This window comes from Drosophila busckii, chromosome X (assembly GCF_011750605.1).
Source record: "Drosophila busckii strain San Diego stock center, stock number 13000-0081.31 chromosome X, ASM1175060v1, whole genome shotgun sequence".
Classification (NCBI taxonomy): Eukaryota; Metazoa; Arthropoda; class Insecta; order Diptera; family Drosophilidae; genus Drosophila; species Drosophila busckii.
In genome coordinates, this window is record NC_046608.1 from 12,533,853 (window position 1) to 12,559,203 (window position 25,351).

Here is a 25,351-nt window from a genome sequence, read left to right on the forward strand (position 1 = left end):
ATGTTGTCCAATTCTAGATATGCAATTCGATAGCTTTGATGACCAATCTGAAAATACCCATTCCGTACACCCTACCAATAATAAGAAGTCAATCGTTTTTTTATATATACATACATAGATATGTATTATTTATTATTTTTGTATGCGAATCAGAAACATTACATATATAGAAAACATGTAGGTTTTAGTATTACAAATAATTAATAATATAAATACAAACAATATATAAGAGCCATTGTTACAGCATCGGCTCAAGCAGGACAAGCAGCCATCGCTTTTGGTATTGTCGTAGGTGCTGATGTCGTAGTCCTCTGTACAGGATGTAAGCCCATGCCTGGAAAGATATTCAAAGTATTGTTATTGAGCACATTAGTTTAAAATAAATGGAAAATAGTAAGAAAATGCATTAAATCACTAAACGACTACAACTTGGGTAAATTAAGTGCGAAGGTAATTAAATTACATTTTAACTTCCAGCGAGGTTAGGTTGGGTTGCTTTGAATATTTAATAACCAAGATACAAGCAAAAAAGTTATAATTTGATATAGACACTATATTTAAGTCATAAATCATTTACAATGAACATATTTTAGTCAGCTAACAAATTCAGATTCAATCTAATTCAATGTGTGAAAGTAATAAAAATAAACTATTGTATATAACACAGACCTAAGCCGACAAGTGGTTTTCCACAAAATGTGCTTAAGCTTAAATCATTTTTTATTTGTTTATTAGCACTCAAAATAAAATATTTGCTGAAAAGAATGTGAAGCTGATATTTACTGCAATTATTTGCAGTTCATAAAGCAACGAGTCTTGCGCTTGAGCTGCAAAGTGAAAAATTCCACTCTCAGAAAAAAAAAAAAATTAAAAAGTTGTTTACTTGCAGCTTTGCGTTGCCAATTTGCACAGATTCTTGTCCAAAATCATGGCTTGGATTGCTGAGCTAACCTAAGCTGCCCCAGCAGCAGCAGCAGCAGCAGCAGATTGTATGATTGCCTGGCTGGCTGCTCTTGTTGCTGTTGTTGTTGTTGTTATCATAGCTATTGAGCAGCCTCTTGTTGCCTTTTTTTATTTCTTGTGCATTTTTTGTTGACAACGCTCCAAGTTTTTGGTCAAGCTAAGCCGCTTAGCTTTTCTTTTTTTTTTTTTGTTGGCCTGCGCGTCAAATGGCTGCCATCAACGCAGCTTTGAGGCCTTGTCTCTTGGCCAGGGTGTGAGCCCGAAACGGACTTAGATGTCGATTCGGTCAGTTGACCTAGCCCAAGCCCCACCACCGCGCATGTGATGATCGCCGAAAAACCCAATTAAAAAGTTTGCATTTTTATGCCGCTCCACACTCAAAACTTGGCTACAAAATAACGAGATTTTTCAGCCAGATTGGCAGTGGGTGGGTGGGTGGTTTGCTGCGACTGTTGAAGTTGGCAAATTGTGGAAAAGAAGCTGTGAAAAGCGTGCGGAAAACTGTTTGTCAAATAAATTTTCACAGCATTTGCCGGCGCAAAGCGAACACACAAATCAAATCAGATTAGAAAAAAATGCATGCATACAAAAAATGCCCAGCTATGAAGTACACTTTGTAAATAAGACAAGTCAAAGTCAAAGGGCAACAAAACGAAACGAAATGAAATAAAATAAATGGAAATGTGACACTTGCGCGTTGTGCGAGCTTAGATCGAGTTAATATTTCAGCACGTAGCTGAAGCAACTGAGACATTAGCAAGCTGTCAATGCAAAAGAGTGGGAGAGAGGGAGAGGGAGAGGGAGAGTGGGTGGACTAGGGGCTGAACAGTTTGTCTGGTTTGTCCTGCTTGGCAGCTGTCCCATCGGGCTTGAGCCAACTGAAAAACATTTGCAAGTTACTTTTCGAATTTTAATTATTTCTTGCGTCCTTTTCTAACATAAACTCCACACCCGACCCGACCCCGCAACCCCCCCGCCTCAACACACACAAACAACAAACACTCTGATGTCTTTATTTTTACATTTTAATTAAAACGCAATTTGCACTTACTTAGCGAATCATTTCGTTTCGCTGGCTCGTATTTATCTTTGGGCTGCGGGTTCGAGAGTTTACTGACGAACTGACTGACTGTTTGACTGACTGAGTGCATGATACATAATAATAATATCTAAAATCAAAATGGATCGTCCGCCTCAGTTCGGTTCTAGTGCAGACTTAATTGTTCGTTTGCCAAAATGTTGACAATAGTCGAACAACAAAGGACAAATGGCCACCCAGTTATGCCACCAAAAGCTGCATAATTAATATCGAGCCAAGTGCCACACACACACAAACAACTCTTGTTGTTGTGAGCATAATAAAATATGTTTTATCATTGATCTATACAACACCAGCGAGCAGAACAGCGCGAGTTGAACATAAACAGCCCAAAAGCAAACACAAAATCCACTGACAGCTACAGCCTGCTACAGATTCAATGGGGGAATGAAATGGGTGGTGCTTGGGTGGTTGGCTGCTGTGTCCAAAATGGCCGCATTATATGTTGGGTTAGACTTGCTGATAAAGCAGCGCAGCATCGTTTCTGGCTCTGGCTTTGTTCCCTGTCGCGACTCTTGGCCAAATGCGATAACTGATTGATTCACTTGAGCGCCAACACATGCCAAAGCTCATTCAAGCTTAGCCATATAATTAACCAAGAGATAGACAAAGGTATAAACTGCAGAGTGCATGCAAAATTGAAAATAAAAATAAAACATTTCTCTAATTTACTAAATTAAATTAATTGATGGATTTTATGTTGGACTATTTATATTAATAGCAGTTAACAAAAGCAAAATGAATGTCAAATTCTAAATGCAATATTCGAGTGACAATATATCGATTAATTTAATTTATTTATCACCGAAACAACAAACATTTAAAGCAAACACCACGCCCCTCAAATTCACATGCTAAGGCGACTGCAGAAAACTCCAACCAAATGTCAAATAAACAAATTCAATGTAATTAACTTTTTACTCTCAAGCTCTATTAATATCAATCGAGTTATAAACAAATCTGTTCTCGCTTTTGTTGCAAACTTGTTCTATAGCTCATCACTTATTATCTGAATAAATATTGAAAAGATATGGCCCAATAGTTATAAAGATATAATGATGAAGCAGAAATAAATCCAGAAATAATCGCTCTCCTGTAATTTGCTTTTTTTCATGCGATACTTTCGCGGAAATGAATCGATATATAGCAAATATATGAAATTATGTTTTAACTTCTTAGTTAGGCTCAGCAGCTTTACCATATCAGTGCTTTGAATTAAATAGCTGCTCGCTATATCAGATTTATACACATATATATAGACAGATATTTTGCCAAATTCGCGCTGCTCTTGCAAGTTTTGAATTCTTGTATTAATTTTACTAAATCAAGCAGCATAGAATATATTTAAAACTAACTATACTAACTATGTGCTTCGATTAAATACAAATATCAATAGATTTGCTATACGCAGCTCAATTGCTGGGCCAAACCAGCACTGAATATTCAGCGCTAATTGCGCTAAATTGCGCATACGCATAGAACAAAATTCAAATAGTTTTCAAAATGAAAAACTAGTCACTAGTAAGTGGTTTAATATTTATTTCAAACATATATGAGTGCCAATCAAAAAGGCAGCGCTATGATGTGGGCGTGGTCGAGCGTTGGGTGTTGGGGGCGTGGCACTGAGTAAAACTTTGATGCACTTTGTTTTACCTTTTAAAGTTAAAGCGAGCGTTTAATTGCCATGTGGCGCCAGCTAGCGGCCAAAAGCAGCAACTAACAATGCGGCACAAATTTGAACTGCTGTGTGTATGTGTGTGTGTGTGGATTGTTGGCAAGTTGTCTCCTTGGCCAGAAATAAACTCATTTTAAATACTTTTGCCAACAATTTGTCATAATTTGGCTCATTTCGGCAAACGACATGCGACGCAGGCAGAGGCAGCGACGCAGGCAGCGACTGCAGCGCCAGCTTCAGCTTTTGTGTCATTGCTGGCAAAAGTTTTGCGTGGGCGTTGAGGGGGCGTGCCCGTTGGCGGAAGTTGACGCTTGCCATTTTGGCCTCAGTGCTTATTTGTACTGCCGCCTTTCTATGTGTGTGTGTGTGTGTGTGTGTGTTAAGTTCTTAAGCGCTGCCAAAAACTTGAGCCCCGACCCCAAAGCAAACGCTTCAAAGTGCCGCCTATGCAGTTATAGCTACCAACTAAAAGTGGGTGGGGCTGCCTCCCTAGACTTTAGTTTATTACTGAGCGAACTGAGCAATGGACAAAAGCTGTTTGCATAATGCTCTGGCTCTGGCTCTGGCTCTGGCTCTGCAGCGAAGCAACAAATGAGTATCGAAGCTCAATGTCTACACCGACTGACGCCAGGTGGGGGGTAGGGGGTTGGTTGTTGGTTTTACATGCAAGTTACTAAAATTACAATGCAAAATTGAAATATCTTATTTCAACATGCAGTTGAGGCAATTTTTCATGCGTATTAAGCAAGCAAAAGCACAAAGGGAGGCAGCTGGGGTGGGGTGGGGTGGGGTGGGTTTGGTCTTTGGGTTGCAATTACAAGAAAGTTGGAGCTGGAGCTGGAGCTGAAACTGAAGCAAGCGAGGCAGAAGCTCATGCAGACTAGCAAAAGATAGCGAAGCCACAAAAAGGTGCAAGGTGTGGGTGTGTGTGTGTGTGTGTGTGTGTGTGTGTTGAACTGGCAGCTAAAGAGCCGCATGCCTCGACAACGAGGCAGACAAAACTTTACAAAATTTATCAACGAGTTGAGTTCTTCGAATGTGTGTGTGCAGCTCTCTCTGCCTCTCACTCACTCACACTCTCCACCTCTCTCACTCCTTGCTGCGTCTGTCTGCATTTATGAAAATGTAATAATAACAAAAGACGCAATGCAGACGCGGCAAGCAGCAAACTCAAAACAAACACAAGTAGACACTAAAGCGATACACACACACACACACACACACACAGAGAGTGGAGTGTGTTGTGCACACCTACAAAGGCAGCCCCTAGGATTCTTCTGATATGCCCCGAAGCCAAAAGTTCTGCTGCAGCTACTCAGAGCTGGAGCTGGAGCTGGCAACAGGCAACGTGCAACATATTTGCAGATAGTCAAGCCGCATGCCACACACTCACAACAACTGCATATGTCTCACTGTCCATGTGTGTGTGTGTGTGTGTCTGTGTGAATTGCTGCTAGCAAAATTTACAGCTTGAAAAATTTGTCAAAACAAATTATCATTAAATGTTCATCAGCAAAGAAATACAAAAAAAAATGCACACACACATGCATGTCAGTGTGTGTGTGTGTGTGTGATACACATGCAAACAAAAGCTTCAATTTTGTTTGCAAAACGCGAATTCAAACTTGCAACTTAATTGAACAAAAGCAGCTTAAATCAAATTTCATTTCATTTCACACACACACACACACACACACACAGCTGCTATGCTAACAATAAATATTGCAATCAATTTTACTTGGAAACTTTTCTCAACTTAACTTACCTCTTAGTCCAAGCGCTTACTAAATGAAAATAATAAATAATTAAGCAGCTAATTTAATATAAAAAAAATTACAATAATTCAAGCAAAATATTTGCATTAATTTAACAATTATTAGGTGTTAATATATAACAAATAAAAGTGCCAAGCAAATATTAATTTTATACATTTTTGTTGCATTTGCATAGACAAGAAATTTTTTGTAAATTGCTGTTTGCTATATTTAATATTTAATTATGTTTTATTTTATTTAAAAACATATTGAGTTGCTCAATGCTGTAAATTTAATGAAGTTTAAAATATTAACACGTGAATTTGCTAAAGAGTTTCGCGAACTAAAGAATAAAAATAATACTGAGCACTACTGTAACTTACTTTAATTTTGTTATAAGCACTAAAAACATATTAAATATAATATACATAAATATATTATAAATATACTCTGCATTTTATTTGCTCACAAGCTAGAAACTTAGCTACACTTTCTGTTTAGTATTTAGAACTTTAAGCATTTGCAATGCGCCATAATTTTTGCATTGATATTTTTTTTTTTCAATTCTTTTGCTTATTTATTTAATTCTGTTACCGCTGTGGCAACTTAATCTTATTATATATAGCAAACTTAATCTTGTTATATATAGCAAACAGGAAAAGAATGAGATTCGGCAATTGGTGAATTCACTGCTTGATTTTCGTTTGAGAAATCGCCAATTGCTGCATTAGAAATTAGAAACGCAATGAATATGTCGCTGTTGTGTTATTAAAACTCTGCCAGGGCTGCAATAATCAACAGCAAGCGCTGTATAAAGTTTCACAACTGCATTAGAGACGTTTTCGCTTTGGATAAAATTGCCAAAGTGCATTAAATTGTAATTTAATTTAATAAATTAAATTTGCCATAAACAGTAAGAAGCAAACACAATTGTTAAACAATTATGAATCTAAGCTTATGTTTATTGCTTTATTAACTCATTCGTTTAGCTCAGTGTATTCACTAAAGTGCAACAATATGTTAAGTTTACATTGAATATATTCAAAATATTCAAATTGCTGCAAAGTTATTTGAGCTCAACTCATCGACTGAATCTGAATTCCAAATTCGCTTGAATTCACTGCTGGCTTGCAATTGAAATTTTGCAATTGGGTTGGCCTAATTTGATGCGTTGCTTAATCTGTGAATTGAGCTACGAAGCTGGCAAATAGTTTTGCATGCACTGGACTGAACTGGAATGTGGAATGCATCGGATAATTGCTGCATTTTTTATACGAAATCAAGTTGCATTCAAATAACAATACACACACACACAGACAGACACACACACACATATGAATGGGAATAATGCAAATCAGACGCTTAAGGATTCACTTATGGCAGCGACTATTAGGACAAGTGAATGCTTTACACGCTTGTTATAAGTTTTAGCATATGACAACTACTACAATCACACTCACACACACACACACGCAGAGAGTTGAGTTGAGTTGAGTTTGGCAAAACACACACAATTATGTTGCGACTACGAGCTCGCCCAGTTTGTGCGTGGTGGCGCCCTCTGGCGTCTCTCCACTTGCCGCTCTCCACACGCTCGAGAGACCCTCGCGCAACCTTGTCGACCCCTAACTGTAAAACAAAAATGCTGCAACATAACAACAAAATGCAAATCCTTTCAATTGAAATGTAACAGCCACCAACATGCCCCCCCCACTCCTCCACCCCATCCCGCTCTGTCCTCTCTTTCTCTCTCTCTGTCTCTGTCTCTGTCTTGTAAGCAGCTGACTGCTTTGGCCCGTCAGCAGCTTCAGCTTGTTTGCGCTTCTAAGTTATGGTTACTGCTGCCAAGTGGCTTAGCGAGTCAACCTCGACTACAAACTATACACAGAGAGAAAAACTTGGGTACAAATTAAATTGCTGCATAGCCAAGCATTTGCTAGCTAAAAACTGCTTTTACCTAAATGAATTTGGAAACTAAATTCAAGTCAAATTTATTGCTTAGTAGTGCGAAATTTAAAAGTCAAAAAATATTTGCAAAATAGTTAACGTTATTATAATTGCTTATTTACATGAATTTATATATAATTGCTTTATTTATTTGATTACAAAAATAGTTGTTTAACATTTTTAAAATTAATTTTAATATTTTAAGTTTTTGAGAAAAGTATGAAAATCAATGCAATGGCAGCAATTTTAGATAAAGAATTTAAATTTTAATTAATAAACTAAAAAATTAAATTATTTATTTATTTTAAAATTAATTCTAATATTTTTTAAGTTTCTGTAAAAAGTAAAAAAATCAAGTGAATTTATTGCATATGGCTGAAATTTTAAAATAGAGCTATGAATATTTTTGTCTGCATAAAAAATGGATAAAGAATTTAAATTTTAAATATTAAAAAGAAAAACTAAAGCATATTATACTTTATAAGATTAAGCCAATTAAAATAAATATTAATTACATTTAATTATAATAATAATTAAAATGAATAAGCAAATAATTAAAATAAGTAATAAATATTAAATAAATAGTGCAGCATATTGCAATAAACTTTAACACATTTCTATAATTTTCCAAAGTATTTAAGTGCACATATAAATTAAAAAACATTTATTTTGATTTATTTTGACAAAAGTTGTGATTTTTTCTCTCAGTGTAGCACCAGAGTGTGCGTGCTGAGTGTGCGAGCGCGCGACGCTTCTCTCTGTGTGTGTGTGTTTGTGTGTGTGTGTGTGTGTGTGCGCTTGGAAGTTTGTCACTCGTCGGCGCATGCTGCGTATGCTTCATATTTTTATGTTAACAGTAGCTTAAATTTTTGTTCGCTTGAATTACAGTTTGTCTTGTGTGTGTGTGTGTGTGAGTGCGTGTGTTTTGTTTGTCGGCGAGCTAATGCGAAAGCAGCATTAGCATAAAACGCGCTCATAAAACGTCCAACGCCCATTTACAGCCCATCAGCCCATCAGCCCCAACAGGTGCAACTGAAATGCTGAGCCGCCAACTTGACCAAGCGCACGCCTCGCCGTAAAGCGAACCGCCCACGCCAATAAAAAGCCAAAAGCAGAGAAAAATTGAAATGGCAAGACAACATAACTGTCCAGAAGCTAAGAGACTCATTAGACTTTACTTCAACACAAGCGTGACACAGCCATAAAGTCCGACTTGAGTTCGTGGCCATCAAAACTGAGCTGAAACTCAAATTTCGCACAGCCAAATAAATATTATTGTAAAGTTTCAGTAACCCCCGCCCCGCCCCCTCTCAGTAAGCACCGCGGGCTATGCTTGAGCGCATTTTTATTGTAACTTTTTTAGCGCCTGCAGCTGCTTTCGATTTAGCGCCAAAGTTCAACAATTATTGCTTATTTAGCCCAGCAAAGTCAAGCGCGTTTCATTTGGTGGCTTCAAGAACATTTAACATTCAAAAAAAATATTTAAATTTCAAAAATTTCATACAAATTGAATAAATAAACACAACATAATTGGAAATCAATTAATGTAAGTTAACAATCAGTGTAATGTTCGAATTAAAATTCAATAAGTTGTTCTAAAGCTAAAACACAAATTGATATAAAAACAAAAGACGAAAATTATTGCAATTTTACAAATCAAATATATTACAATATTAGAGCGCCTATTATTGTTTAATAAACAGCTAAAATTACAAAACATAAATTACATTTATTTTATAATAAATTAGAGCTTTGAATAGCATCTAAAATCTAAAGCAAAAGTACTCGAATTAATTCCAATTAACGTTATTAAGGCGCCAAATTAAACAAAAATATTTTATGACTAAAAACTATATGTAAATATATATGTTTAATAAGCAAATGACTAAAAAATCAAAAAAAAATATTAATAATAATAAATCAGAGCATCTAAAATCTAAAGCAATTAAAGTTAAAATTATTAAAATTAATTGCAATTAACGTAATAAAAATAAAAATATACAAAATAAATTCAGGCATCAAATTAAAAAAATATTGTACGTACTTTTATGAATAAAAAATAAATATAAACTAAAAAGTAAAAAAAAAATTTATAAGAATATAAATAATGATTTTAGCAAAAAAAAGTAAATAAATTAAGCTCAAGATATTATATATTAAATATATAATATATTTAATAAGCAAATAACTGAAAATTAAAAAAAATACTATAAATATAAATAATGATTTCAACAAAAATTGTAAATAAATTAAGCTAAATATACAAAAGCTAAATAGCAGTGAAAGAGCAAAAGAAAAATGCAAAAACTAAATCAGATCTGGGTTAGTCTTTATAATGCATAAGATATGCAAAAAGCCAAAACTCGCTTAAAGCAAATATTTAAATAAATAATAAGTGTGTGGAGCTGAAACGTTTGAGCTCGACTCGAAGTTCCGAGAACTGAGAAATTCAGAAATGAATTGAGAGCTGCGCTGGGCTGGGCTGGGCTCTGCTCATAAATAAACTGGAAGTGTGAAAATGTTTACAAGATCCACTTGCCACTTACCACTTGCCACTTGCCACTTTGGCAAGCGTAAAAAAATGAAGCTGGAGGTTCTGCCTCGGCCGCAGTCGCAGTCGCAGTCTCAGCCTAGGCGCGACTGTTGCTGCTGCTGCTGCTTTTGTTTTGCCAGGCGACGTTTGCTGACAGGCGAAGGAACACACACACAGCTGCAGCAGCAGCAAAATACTCAGCATGAGATAGTTAATTTGTTTTCACTTCAGCAGCAATATCCCAGCCAAGTCCTGCCCGCTCCCCCCTCCCCCCCGCGCTCACTCAGTCTGTCTCCTTTGCTTTTAGCCAACCCGCAGCTTCTCGCTCTCTCTCGCTCTTTGCGACGCTTTGGCTCATTTATTTTCAGTTTGACGCCCTGACGCTGCTGCTGCTGCTTATTTGCACACAAAAAGTGCCAGGGCGGGGGAGGGGGTAGCGAAGTAGCCGCTGTCAAACTTATCAAATGGCAGCGCGAAAAAGAATTGCAAGGCGATTGTTGCTGTTTAAAACTCGAGACGTTGACAATACCAAATAAAGAGCAGAGAAAAAAAATGTCACAAAGCGAAATTAAAAACTCGGCATAAAGCAACAACAAAGTGACAAAGCGAGTGGTGGGCGGTGGGTGGTGGGGGGTGGTGCGGCTCAAAATGTAGAGCAAGTGGCAAGAAGTTTTATGGCACTGACAACATCAACAACATCAACGGAAGCTGAAGCTGAAGCTGTAGCCAAAGCTGTAGCTTGGTTATGCATAAAGCTCGGCATAGGGGTTGGGGTGGGTTTGGGGTGGGGCTGGGGTGCTGCAATTGTTTGTGGGTGGCTTGTGGCCAACTGTCAGAGCGAATGTTTCAATTTGGCATCTTTTTGCCCACTTTTGTCAACTGTTGATGACGACCGACGACGGCGACGACGACGACGACGACGTCGACGACAATTGTTGTTGTCGCTTTGCTGCGGGCTGCAACCACCCACACCACCCACCCAACTCGCACAGCTCGCAATCCACGTGGGTAGACATGCATATTTTAATTAAATTGTTTGCCAACGCTGTTACTACAAACCCCCCACACCCCTCACCCACTCACCCCCTCTTTGCTTGGCTCTTAAGCCTTCTTTTTTGGTGGCCATTCAGCCCACAGCGGGTGCCAAATTACCTAAAATCAAGCGATTTGTGCAGCGCTTCTGGCCTGGTTTATAGCTTCAGCTTCCAGTTTATGATTGTTAGAAATTCGCTAACCAATTATTATTTATTAACTTACTTATTTCCACTTTAATTATAATTTAAATCAAACTATTGCGTACTCAATCAAATATTTTTATATTTAATTAATTTACTTTTAATACTTAAAAGTTCTGTCTCAAATAATTAATAATTCAATTCATATAAATACAACATAAACCAAAATGTATATTTTATTAGATTTTTATATTAGTAAAAATAATGCTCATTTAATTTATTACATAGTTTTGACATATTTAATGTTTAAATAATTTATTTTCATTTATTTAATTTATTTTATTTATTTATTTATTTGCATATTAACAACAAAATGTTGGCTAAAATTAAAATCCTTAGATTTATAAATCTGAATATTTGAAAATCTTTTAAAAAATGCTCATTTTTATTTTGTTCTTATGTTGGCCTAAACTGATTTGCTGAGCTTTGGCAATTTGTGTGGCGTTTCAATAACCAAACGATTCGATTGGGACGATTCACCTGACCCAACCCCAGCAGCACCCCCCAGAGGCGCTCAGTGTGTGGCGCGCTATATAAAACTCCAATTAGCAAGGCAAATTAAAGTCTGAGCCGCACTAATGCCACAGCTGACGACAAAAAACCAATGCCAAAGCCAAAACCGAAAAGCGAAGCTCAACCAGAAACAGAACTAGAACTAGAATCAGCAACCAGCAGCAGCAGCAACCAGCAGAAAAACCAAAAGCATCATTCAAGTGGCCGCCAAAAATACAAAGCGTCGGTACGTCCCCCCTCCCCCCGACTACTATTGATAAAAACAATAATAAAAACAACATAAAATGAAACAAAGTTTGGAACACAACAACAACAGCAAAAAAGCTAAAGCCGCGTGTCCAGCAACGTTGAGGGCATTAAATTGATAGAGAATCCAAAACGATGCGAGTATAAACAACAAAATTGTTGCCGGCTGCTGTTGCTGCTGCTAACGGGGGTTAGGGGAGGGGTAGATTGCACACTGGCTGCGATTTTTCGCCTTTGATAGAAAAACAATTTTTCTACTCCATTTCACGCGTTCAAGGCAGAAGCAGCAGCAGCCAAACTAGCTGAGGGCAGTGGCGTAGAGGGGGGTAGGGTGGTGGGCGCGCTCGTCAGCGTAAAGATGCCAGCGGAACGATAAACGTTAGAAATGAAATAACAATAAAATACAATTTTTTATATGGCACTAGCTCGATCTGAATGTGCAGGCAGCTATCTCGCTCTAACGCAAGGCGAAAGTTTAGACTGCTGTGTGTGTGTGTGTGTGACCCAATTTGTTGGCCTCCACTCATGTCTGTCTGTCTGTCTGTGTGTCTGTCTATGCTTTAAGCAAATTATGCCATTTAAATTTCTTTTCTAATTATGAGTCGCCTAACAAAGCCTCAGCTCTCAGCTCTCAGTTTGCGCTGCAGACAGAGCTCGGCTTTGTGCTCAGGCATTTGCTAAACACTTTTGTCAACAGCTGCTGCCTCATTATTCTAACTAACTCCATCTATTTGGCCAACAACTTGCACAGACGTCAGACGTCAGACTCGACCCTGAGCACATGTCACACAGCGATTCGAAAAAAAAGCACAAACTATTTGCCAGTCGACCCTCAAACTATAGATTCATTGATATATCCACTATATATGCAGCCCATGATGATGAATTCGCACTTTTTTTTTATTTGCTTGTAATTATTGTACTTTGTTTATTATTGCGCTTAAATTTTAACGCAGGGGGAATTTTGCTTTTTGGGCTTAGTAATTTAGAATTAGCTACGCTCAGTTTTTATTTATACAAAGTAGCGACTATAAAAGTCTTGGCATTTAATTTGAAAATTTTAATTAACAACTAATAAACTATTGTTTTTAAGTTTTACTTTAAGCCTCAAGGCATTAATTGCTATGTAATTAAATTAATTTTGCAAGCTATCGCATTTAGTACAATTAGAAAAATCTAAAAAAATAATTTGAAATTATTCAAAAGTATAGAAAATTCTGAAAAATAAAATTTAAGTGTATGGCAAATTGTGCAAAATTATTTTCTTGAATTATTTAATTTTTTTAAGCTAGTGCGTATATTTTTTTTTAATTATTAAAATTAATTTCAAAAGGTTTTATTCGATTATTTTTCTTCTAAGCAAATACAATTATTATATATATATATAAATATATAAAAAAATGCAGTTATACAAATATTTATATATTATATTTAATTTTACAGTTTTCTTATCGGCTTGAATTCATTGAATAAACATAATGTGTTCAGATCTATAAAGTGACAAAATTATGCACAACTTTGTAGCACAGTGTAAACAGTTTTTATTTTAATATGAATTTATAGATAGAAATAAAAAATGTGTATATAATTTTTTTTTAAATTTTAACACATTTTTGAAAATTTTGCCTGCTTTAATATTTTATATGTTTGCATTTTATATATTTTTATTATATTTGATATATCAAAGTGTTTGACAGCTTTACTTCAAAATGTCTCTTATGATTCTAAGCAAATCTTTTCAAGCTTAGTTATCAATCTGCTATCGTCTGAGCTCAAAATCAAGGCAGACATAGCGCCATAAAAAAAACCCCAAACACTATTAGCATTTATTAAAATACAGAACCGATTGGTTAGTCTCTGTCTGTTTTTATTCACTTCTTTATGGCCGAATGCATACAAAGTGGTTGGCAGACTAAAGTTAAGTCGTAGCCGATTTTCAAACTGAGCCTTCAACGCCCATTAGATTCAATTTGAAAGCCAAAAACCAAAAAAAAAAACAAAATCCCCACTTGAGGCTTAAACACAAAATGGAAACAAAGGCAGAAAAAAATAAAAAAAAATTTTAAAATTGATAATTTTGACTTTTAAATGAACTCATCAAAAAGCAAACGAAACTTTTGTTTATTTCTGTGTCTGCGTCGCTGTCTGCGGCTACCGAAAACAAGTTAAACGAGAACCTAACTAACTAAACAATAAACAAATTGGGAAGACACACACACACACGCACACACACACATAGATAGCGAAGAAAAAAAACCTGAAAAAGCAAACAACAATTATTAATTTCTTCAGTGTCTCTTTTTGTTTTTTTAATGACACTAAAGCGAGGCTGTGGCGCCGACGTCGACGTCGCTGCTGCTGCTGCTGGCTAATCAATAAAAACGCGTTAATTATTGTATTTTGGCTTTAAAGCTAGATTACAACAGCAGCGTGAGGCTTAGAACGCCACTGACCGCTTAGCACAAAACACGCGCACGAGCTCGACAAAAAACAAAAAAAAAAAAACAACGAAAAAAAGCGAATAAAAAACTTGAAAAACAACAGACGACGAGAAAAAAAAATCGCGGACGATAAAAGTCGCCAGCGGCCTAAAACGCGCTCATTGCGTGTGTTGTTTCCGTAACGGTAAATTGGCTAGCAGAGCAGCCAAAAAGTGTGAGCTAGAGCTATCAACACAGCAGCAGCAGGACGAGAAGCAGGACGAACGAAATGCGTCAGGCATTTGCTGGATTAATTGTCTGCTGGTTGGCAGTTTGTCAACCGCAAGGTAAATATTTTCACTCCACAGCAACAGCAACAGCAACAATTGCTAGACAGGATAATGACACCAATACACACACACACACACACACACACAGACAGTCACAGCATGCGTTGGCTTCGTTCGCTTTGTTATTACAGCAATAATTGCAAAATTATCGCTGGATTTTGCGCCTACGTGCCAAGCATATTGACAACTGCGCCAAAAGGACGAAACTACCGCAGCAACAAAAGCGCAGTTCAAAAAATGTTAATGAGCAAGCAAGACAAACATACAGCAGAGTGAGAGAGAGAGAGAGAGAGAGAGAGAGAGAGAGACAGCGAGAGCGAGCGAGTCAATGCGCATTTTGCATAATCGCTCAAAAGCAACTGTGATTAACATTAAACTCTATTTGAGTATGTGTTGGTGTGTGTATGTGTGTGTTGGTGTGTTTTTGTTGGTGTGTGTTGGTGTAATACAAAAGGCGCGCAGTCCTGCGGTTGATTGAATTGAAGCGCATGCAGTGAATTTTTTCCCCAACGCTAGTTCAACAACAGAAATTTTATTCAATTATTCAACAATTCGAATTGCAGCTGTTCGAATTCTATTGTCTTCACTTCTCAACTTCGTAATGCTCTAAATTTTGATAGAAATTTATTAGCAAATTTATTGCGTTTTTTTTCATGTGTGTTCAACTTCGTAATGCTCTAAATTTTGATAGAAATTTATTGTGTTGTAAAATTTTCAAATACGAGTTAGTAAATGTAATATGAAAATTAACTACGTAACATTTGTTATTAAATTCTAAACTTGTCAAGTGCTGCTCAAGCTGCAATTGTTGTTATTAATTCTATTAATATTATTATATTAAATTTGAATTAAATTTAATAAGTTCTTTTTTTTAATTATTTTCTTTAATACTTTGGCACAAGTTCAGTTTGATATATTTTAATAAATATGAATAACTTTCCAAAGCTGCTGCTCTAACTAGTGGCGTTACTAAGAGTTCATTAGTTAACTGTACCGTGTGTCTGTCTGTTTAATTCTATTTATTTATAGAATTGTACAACTCCGCTTAACTCTAATTTTGAGCTGCCTTCAATCTCCATTAAGTGTTGTTGATTTTTATTTAGTTTTTATGAAGTTTTGCATTATTTTCATCATTTGCTTTTCAGACTAATTATGCATGAAATATGACTTTTTATTCTTATTAATTTTAATTTTATTAAATAAATTATTTAGTATTTTTTATAGCTTAAGCGCTAAGCCTTTGCTGCTAGACTCAATTTTTAGCCAATTTTATTTATAACTAAAATTTGCTTAGCACTTTGAAATAATTTATAAAGTTATTACTGTGTAACTTTAATAATTAATTGCTGCCTGTTTTAAATCTTAATATTTTTGTTTTCTTTAGTCATTTGCTAGTTCTAGTTTTAAAACAAAAGCAGCGTTAGTCGCTGATTTAAAACACAAAACACGTTTCGAATTTGGCAGCAACAAACTCGAATTAGATTAATGCCAATTTAAATAACAAACTTCATTAATAAGCGACTTATAAACAATATTTCGCTGTAGATTTGTTCAACAAATTATGCAAATTATTTAAATCTACAATTTATGCACAGTTGCTAACAAGCAAATTATATTTAAATTGCTAAAATACTAAAATTTTATGATAGCTAATAAAAAGAACAAGTTAAGAGTAAACAATAAGATTAAAAATAATAAAAAACAGGTAACCGTTACAACCCATGAAGCTACTACTTGCTAATTATTTTATTTTTATGCTAACATGAATAAACAAATAATACTCACTCATAAGCATGGCCGATGACTGTAGTAATTTTTGTATTTTGAGCTGCAAAACAAAAAATGATATTATTAATACATATGATTAAACAATTTAGAATCTTTATGGGTTAAAAAGTTTGCCTTTTTGCTAATATATTTATAAAGAAATGATTTTGTTTTAATTTATCTTTTAATTTAAATAATTTCTTAAAGATTTATTTACTGCTTCATTTCAGGTTTTCTTTTACAATAATTCAGCATTTAATAATTTTGTTAACATTATTTATTCGACAAATTTTTTGCTTTGAATTTGAATTTTTAATTGCAATATATTTGATTTAATTATTGCAAATATTGCTCATTTCGCAACTCGTATAATTTTAAATGATTTTATCATTTGAATTGCTGAGCTTGTAAAAATAATTGTAGCAATTAATTTTTTTTTGGCAATAATAAATGCTATAATTTGAATTTCTGAGTAGTATAAATATTTAATATTTAATTCAATTTATGCTTTAAAACTTTACATTATTTGTATAATATTTAATTGAAGTGATGCTTTAATATTTTTGCTGTTTATTTAATTGAATTTATGCTTTAATAATTATTTTTACTACTTATTTTTTTGTTATTTATTAAATTGAATTTATGCTTTAATATTTACTTTATAAATTATTTAATATTTAATTGAATTTATGCATTAATATTTACTTTTTTATTTATTTAATTGAATTTATGCTTTAATATTTATTTTTGTTATTTATTTTATGTAATTTATGCTTTAATATTTATTTTTGCTATTTATTGAATTAAATTGATTCCTTTATACTTTTTATTATTTATTTAATATTTGTTGTAATTTATGCTTTAATATTTATTTTTGTGATTCGTATTTGCAGCTGACGCGCAATTCTTTGGTGGTGCACCCTTCGGTGGCGCCTACTATGGCGCACCACAGGGCGGCGCTGGGTTTGGGCCACGCCAGGGCTCCGTCTCGAGGGCGAACACAAACGCGTACGAGCGCCAAGTGGACTTGGGCAACAACATTGGGCTGACGCAGGGTCTGTCCAACTCGCGGGCCGTGACCCGCCAGAACGGACAGCGCGTTGTGGCGAACAGTCAGGCGGCGACGCGCGGCATTGACTTGGGCGGTCTGCAGATCGGCAATACGCTGACCAGGACACGCACCAATGCCAACGGCGCCGTGTCCGGCGGCATTGCCAATCAGCTGCGCGTGGGCAATCTTGGCCTGGGCGCCTCGCTCTCGCCGGATAACCTGAGGCAGGGCTTTGGGCTGCAGCGCGGCGCCGATGGCAACGCGCGCTTGGGCTTGGGTCTGATCAGTCTCGATCTGGACCGCAATGCGCAGCAGCAGCAGCAGCAGCAGGCGGCGGGTCAGGCGCAGGTGAATGCGCAAGGACACGGCGCGCGCGCCAACTCGAACAGCAACAGTCAGGTGAACCAGCGTCAATATGGCGGCGTCAATGTGCGCGAGACCATCAGCAACTCGAATGCGTTTGGCGCCACGCGCCACGGACAAACTTCGGCCAATGCCGGCGGCTTCGGCGGCAACGCGGCGACGCATCCAAATTCGCTGCCACGTTATAGACGCGCCCAGCAGCATCTGCGTCCCAAGCGTCGCGCGCAGTTTGTGCCCTTTGGGTATTATCCTCAGCCTGGAGGCTTTGGCGGCGGCTTTGCTCAGCCCAACTTTGGCTTTGGCGGCTTCGAGGCGGACCGTCCACGTCGCCAGTTCCAGCGTCAGCGCCAGCAAGTGCAGGCCGGCGGCAGTGCCAATGCCAAGGGTCGTCCCGGGTTCAACCAGCAGGCGGCGAGCAACAACTTTGCCAACAGCAATCCCTTCGGCTTCGATGCCGGCAGCAGCAGCATTGGCAGCAATCTCGCCCAGGACGGCAGCCGCGGCCAGCTGAGCTCCGCCAACACCAATCAGCAGGGCAGCTTCAATGCCAACGGCTTCCAGACCTCCAATGGCGCCCAGAGCCAGGCGCTCAACTTCCGCCCGGGCCAGCAGCAGGCGAGCAGCAGCAACGCCAACACCAAGGAGGAGCGCAACGGCAATCGCCACACCATTGGCTCCAACAGCGGCTCCACCGCGACCAACAACAATCAGTTCGGCAGCAGCTCCAACATCGCCAACACCGACACTTCGGTGGTGCGCGATGGCAACGGCCAGATCGTCAACTCCGGCGCCAACAGTCAGTCCATCTTCCAGGGCAACAATGGCCTGGGCGATGCTAGCGCCTTAACCAATGCCAACATCAACTCCCAGACCGGTCCCAATGGCTTTGTCAGCAACTCGGCCTCGAGCAGCGCCAGCGCCACCGCCACCAACGGCCAATCGGCCAATGCTAATGCCAATGCCAATGCTGGCGGTGGCTTCAATGGCGGCAATGCGGGCGCCAATGCCGCTGGCGGTGGTGGCGGCTTCGGTGGTGCCAATGCGGGCAGCAATGTCTCGGGTGGCGCCGGCCCCCAAAGACGTCGCGGTTAGTCCTTCTCTCTTCTACCACCTGCACCACTTTGAAGTTCACTTTTTGTTTTTTTTTTTTTGAGCTCACTTAATTTTAATTCTGCAACGTTTTTTTTTTTATTCACCACCTCAATTTTAAGCACTTTGAAATAAAATGCAATTTTTTTTGTTAACACTTTTTAGTTTTTCTTTGCACTCTCTGTTGTTGTTTCACTTTAACTAATTGCCTATTGTTGTTATACACTTTGAAAAATGGCAAAGGGTATCTCAAAGCTGATCAGCAATCGCTTGAGTCGTTCATCTGCCTGAGCTACAAAATCAGAATCAAATTTGCTATCTATAGAAATTTTAGTCTCTGAGATTTTGTTGCTCATACAGACAGACGAGTGAAAAAATGGGGCAGTCCAATCGCTTGAGTTTTTTTTTTTTTTTAATAAATCATTTTAAAGTCTTAAATTTAAAGCATTAATTGATTAAAGAATCTAAATTGATATTTTAAATAGTTTTCAAAACTTTGTGCTGAAGACTAAAAAGACAAAATAATATGGAAAATTTAAATAATTGCAATACAATTTTTACCAATATTTATGCGATGAATTTAAATGCTTAAGTTTCAATGCAAATTAAAAAGTTCAGGCTTAATTTTTATTTTGCAATTGTCAACTTTAAAGTTTTAAATTTTAATTCAATGAGCTCGAAATTGAATTAAGGCTCTTCAGCTATTTGTTTTAAATAAAAAGTAATTAAAATTGATTTATTTAAAAAAGGCAGCTCACAATTTTTAATAGAAAATTTCTAAATTAAGCTGCACAATTGTTTTGTTTATTGTTTTATCTTTTATCTTTGCAAATTTCAGCTTTTAAAATTTTTTTAGCTCAAGTGTTTCCCGTTCTAGTTCCAATGCACATTCAATGCAATTCATAGCCTACTTTTGGGTGCGCTGCTTTATTCTCGCTCTCTCTCTCTCTCTCTCACTTTAGAGCGCTATCAGCTGGAGCGCTGGCGTCCACGCGCGCACGACAAGATTGAAAGCGAACTGGAGGAGCCGTCGAGGCGGCGGGTCGAGTATTTGTACATAAATCAAAGCGCACGCTTGCGAGCGACTTGGAAGCCAAGCCGCAGTCTCACACTGATAATCAATAGCAAGCCCTCTGCGGCGGATCATCGACCGTCCCCCTCCACCATCACGTGACTCTCACCATCGACGCACACATCCAATCTAGATGCACACACCCTCTGAACACCGTCACTCGCCCCTGCAACGCTTGGGACCGGCTCTCCAGCAGCCAGCCGTAACTTGCGAGCTCTATTCCATCACTAGCAACACCCCACCGCCCGCACCGTCCGCCTTCCGCACCCACCACATACACTTGCGCGTGCCAGTGCCTGCGCCCACCGCTCGCCACGCCACGCGCCCTCCAGTTATGCCGCCGCATATTTATCGCCACACCTCCACGGCCACGCCACGTGCACCGTATGCCGTCACCATACGCCCCCTCATTCCCCCCCCCGGAACTCTCGGTGGCTGCCCTCAGCTGCCTGCCACGTCTGCACTCCTTTCACCTACTACGGCCCCCCGCCCTGTGGTCGCTTCAGCAACGACAGACGTCTCACCATCTATGTCCCGCCCCCCTACTACGGTCGCTAGCCCTCCACCCCACCCCACCCAGTGATTTACTCCATTGTGCATATGTCTCTCCACCATTGTGGGCTGGCCTAATCTCAGCGCAGCGCTTTGTGTCACTTTTTCCTTCTTCTTTTCTTTTCTATTCTGTCATGCACCCGCCTGTCAAAAATGCGGCAAATAAGACAAACAACAACAACAAAAGCAACAACAACAACAGCAGCAGCAAAAAGTGGTAAAAAAAAAAATTAAGAACGTGCCTTCAGCCACATGAGGGCTTTGCCTACAAAATGAAGTTGTAATGTGCTCTCGACCAGTTTTGGGGCATGCAACACAAGTGCAAGCAACACAAATATATTTTTTTTTAAATTTTTTTTATAGCATAGTTAATTGTAATACATATTTGTAAATAAACAAATGCATTTTATAATATATTTGAGCAACAAGAGCGTCGAGTTTAAATCAAATTGGTATTGAAATTTATTTTAGGTAACAAATATTTATTTTTGTTTAATTTACAATCAAATAAAAAGCTCAAATATTATATATTTTACTAAGAGTTTATATATTTACTAATTTGTACATTTGCTAAAAGAAAATTAAGCATTATTTTTTACTTTTCTTGTTGCAAATGCAGCGTTAAATTTTTATTAAAAAATATATTTTTTTATTTATTATTATTATTTATTATTATTTTTTTTTTTAATACTTAATAAATGTATTTTTTAATTCGAATACTCTTGGGGAATTTTTATATGAAAAAATATGAATTTTGCTCTAGCAAATTATTGCAAAAATTAATTTAAAATGCTCAAAAATTTATAGATTTTAAAAATTAATTGAAAAAAAAATGGCTTATTTGCAGATTAAATAAAATACTAAAAAATCTATAATAAGTATAAAATAATACTAATAATTTAGTATTTATCAAACTTTTAAATTGTTTTTAATAAACAAGAGGCTGAAATTAAAGCTGCTTAGTGAGCGAACGCCTGAAAGTAGGCTGTGCTTTTAGCATTGGTGTAGGCGCTACGCGATTCGTTGCGACTGCTGCCTTAGCTTTGATTCTTGGCTGTGCTGGGCTTGGGTATGGGTTTGGTTTAGTTTTTGGCGTTTGCTGCTCGTATCTTGTGTTGCCTTTTGTTGTTGTCCATTTTTGCGATAGTCGCTCCTTTGTTGTGCCTTTTTGTGCCGTTGACTGCAGCCTTAGAGTCGCCCCTTTGTATGCTACTTTCCCATGTATCTATGTGTGTGTGTGTCTGTGTATCTATGTGTGTGTGTGTTTTTGTCGGCTTTGTTCACGTAAGTACAGTGAAATTTATAACAGGCCCATGCACAGGTCTCTGACACAGTCTGTGTGTGTTTGTGTGTGTGTGAGTCCTGTCGCCTGTCGTATGTTGTGTCGTATGTGGCAGGCTGCCAGACGTTCACACACACACACACATGCAGACACACACAGGACACGTCACGTCAGCGGCGGCACAACACAAAGCTGATAACTGCAGGCATTGCAGGCGGCCTAGCCGACGACGTTCTCAGATTGTGATAAGCGCGCCAGGCAGCAGCAAAGAATAACAACTTATATAAAAAGGGGGGGAGAGCGGGGAAAACGCACGAGGACCAAAAGCTTAAAAGCATTTTGTTGTGGTTAGCAAATAAACAATGCCTGACGATATAAAATGTCACGTTAATTTTTCAGCGCTGTCGCTTGCGCAAATTCCTTGAACATAAAAATACCAGAAACGCAATTTCTTGCCTGTGATCGCAATCACAGAAACAAGCTCACATATATTTAACTGTTTCGCTGTTTAGCTGTCAAGCGCTAAAGTGTGTCGCATAAAGTGTAGCGAGCGCTATAGGCGCGTCAGCACTGTGCAACCACCGCGTGCTATATTAAAAATTGAAATGTGAATAATTCATAAGTTAATTTATCCGATCGTTGAAATTTCACAATCAGTCGAAAAATGAATAGCAATTTTGTGATTTATTCAGCATTTTAAAGATTTTGTACTCCTTATATATGTTTGTTTCGATTTGCGAGATGGGAGGGGGGAGAAATAAAAAAAAATAAATTAAAAGCGTAGTGTCCTGAGATTATAGGAGGCACCTTACATTACCAAATTTGGTTGCTCTAGCTTCTATAGTTGCTGAGAAACCGCACTCATTACAGACGAGGACGAGGACGACGGACGAACAGACGACAAACGACATGCATATATCGACTGCAGCTCGTCGATACTCGATCAAGAATATATAACTCTTTATGGAGTGTCTCACGCCTCAAATATCTCCTCTTTACATATCATTTGGCAACTTCTTAATACCCTTTTTCCATTTTTTACAAAAATGTCAAAGTGTATAAAAACAAATGAGCGAGACTCGAGCGCAGTCGACAAAACGAAACCCAGCACATTGAACACACCAAAATCGTTGCATATAAATATAAATAAATATAATAATATAAAAAAAAATATAATAAATAAATAAAAATTTTAACAATATGCTTACCAGGCAGTTCAGCAGTTAGGCTAGACTAAGAATATCTGTAAGTTAAAAGAAAAAAAATAATATTAAAATATATAGTAAATAAAAAATGAATGAAATATCTAAAATAATATAGTATATTTAATTTGAAAAGAATTGATTGAATAAATGTTTGCAAAAATTAAATTAAAACTATGCTTGCAGCTTTATAAATAGTTTTGCTGCTAAATAGTTTCATTATTTAAATTCATTAAATATTGTTCAAATCAATTGACACAAAATTAATGGCATAGAATTAATTACATCACTTTGACTGCTTGAGTGCTAAAGTTTTACTCGATTTCTGCGCGAATGGGAGTCGCTAATTTATTTCTAAAATAAACTCGATTTGCATTGGTCGAGCACAAAGCTCAGCAGCAAGTTTGATGGCTCTAGTGCTTGTAGTTGCTTAAATCTTGGCGCTCACACAGACAACAAGAGACGCTCTGCTCACATATCGATGTACCGAGTAGAAAAAAAAGAAATGAGGCAATAGGATATAGCTAATTATATTTGTTGTTGCTTATTGTTAATAATAAAAGCGTTGCTGGCCATGGGGCAGTTGGCGACGACGCGCGTGTGTCGCGGCGACAAAGCGACGCCCCTGCGCTGCGCCGCTGCCGCCGTCTGTGGCCGCATAGAGCAGCAGCGGAATTTCCTCGACGCTCGTTTGAGCTTGAGGCAGCGACGCGTGGCGCAAGTTGCCGCTGCCGTTGGGATTGAGACGCCGCGTGCTTGCCATAGGCGCAGCCACGCCCTCCAGCAGCTGTGAGTCATCGTTCTCCGGCTGCTGTAGCAGCGCATCCTCTGGTTTTGGCTCAGACTGCGCCGCCTGCTCAGCCATTGGCGCTGACTGATCGGAGCTGCTGCTGCTTGCGAGCAGCGCTTCGATTTGCTGCAGATTGGAGAGGCCGCTGATTTGGAGCTGCTCGTGCAGCTCGCTGGGTATGGCAATGGCCTGGACATCCTTGTGGCCAGCAATGCCATTGGGCGTGGGTATGAACTGCACGTTCTCGGGCAACTGATCGGTGGGATAGACTGGCACCAGTTCGGCCTCGTTGTCGTTGCTGCTCTTGAGCAGAATCAGCGAGATGGGCACGATTTTCTTGAACTTGAGCAGCACCAGCTTCTTGATGGCCAAGGCGCCAGGAAAGACGCGCGTGTGGGCTGAGCCCAGCGGCTTGTTCACTAGTCCACGCTGCTGCTGCTGCTGCAGTCGCTGGCGATGCGTCGCTGAGATTTGACGCGCTGCAAGTTTAGAGCTCAAAGATCAGCAACTGAATGTGGATCTGCGCTGGTGGCGCTCAACTTACCCTCGAGGCTGGCGAGCAGCATCAGTCCAATGGTTAGCAGCGCCAATAGTTTCGACATAATTCCTAGCTGACAGTTCTTGGCAAAATGTTAAAGCTTTGGCCGGGTCAAAGACATTTTATATGTTGCAGCTGAGCAACAAAAGTTGCTTTCTTTTCAAATAAACAGAAACACACAAAAAAAGAAACAAACACGAAGCACTTTAAAGCAAAGCAAGAAACTAAAATAGAAAGAACCTGAACCTGAACCTGAAGCCCAAAGCGCAAATTATCAAGCTATGCAAATAACCTCGCCCTCGACTAAAACAAAAGAGTGACAAAGTATTAAAAAAAAATAAAATGAAATAAAACTAATAGCGCAAAAAATGTAAAAACTGATTAATGCGCCGTATCCTAGCGACGGGTCCGAGCGCATTTGCATTTCGGGGTCAAAGGTAAGGGGCCATACTGCAGGCATTTATCAAGTGGCATGCCCACGCCCACCACGCCCACTTGCCACACGCCCACACAGCATGTCAAAGCTCAGGGCAGAGCATTCAAACTCTGTGAACTTTCAACTTGGCGCTCACATATCTTTTGTTCTTAAGCTGCTTCTTCTTCTTGTTTTCTTTTGCTCTTACTTTGCATGTGTGTGTGTGTGTGTGTGTGAGTGTGTGTGTCTGTCCGCATTTGTAGGCACTTTGACAGCTCCACTGGATTTGAATACCAACTTGGCATAACTTTGCTCCAGCTACAGCTTCAGCTTTTAGCTCCACACAGGTGTCTCTGCTTATCTGTATGTGTATGTATGTATGTGTATGTGTGTGTGTGTCCACTTTGTATGTAAATGTTTGCACATCTTCATAGTTAAAGCAGCAGCTCAATTGCTGAATAATTATTATTTTTTTATTTATTTTATTATTATTAT

The 25,351-nt window shown here is 38.2% G+C and overlaps 2 protein-coding genes and 1 long non-coding RNA gene across 3 annotated transcripts; 1 reads left to right on the forward strand and 2 right to left on the reverse strand.

Annotated features, from left to right (window-relative positions):
* Positions 1-247: 247 nt before the first annotated feature.
* LOC108606914 lies at positions 248-23,151 on the reverse strand. Its single transcript, XR_001915476.1, has 3 exons — positions 23,120-23,151; positions 16,521-16,563; positions 248-334 (listed from the first exon to the last, which is right to left on the reverse strand). It is a non-coding gene; the product is annotated as an uncharacterized LOC108606914 (long non-coding RNA).
* Positions 14,384-19,075, forward strand: LOC108606911 (uncharacterized transmembrane protein DDB_G0289901). The gene is made up of 2 exons (XM_017997452.1): positions 14,384-14,732; positions 17,396-19,075. Exons 1-2 carry the CDS (start codon positions 14,675-14,677, stop codon positions 19,006-19,008), a joined length of 1,671 nt encoding a protein of 556 aa, XP_017852941.1. The 5' UTR covers positions 14,384-14,674; the 3' UTR covers positions 19,009-19,075.
* Positions 23,152-23,663: 512 nt separating the features above from the next.
* LOC108605047 lies at positions 23,664-24,505 on the reverse strand. Its single transcript, XM_017994615.1, has 2 exons — positions 24,448-24,505; positions 23,664-24,382 (listed from the first exon to the last, which is right to left on the reverse strand). Exons 1-2 carry the CDS (start codon positions 24,503-24,505, stop codon positions 23,664-23,666), a joined length of 777 nt encoding a protein of 258 aa, XP_017850104.1.
* Between the last annotated feature and the right edge of the window lie 846 nt (positions 24,506-25,351).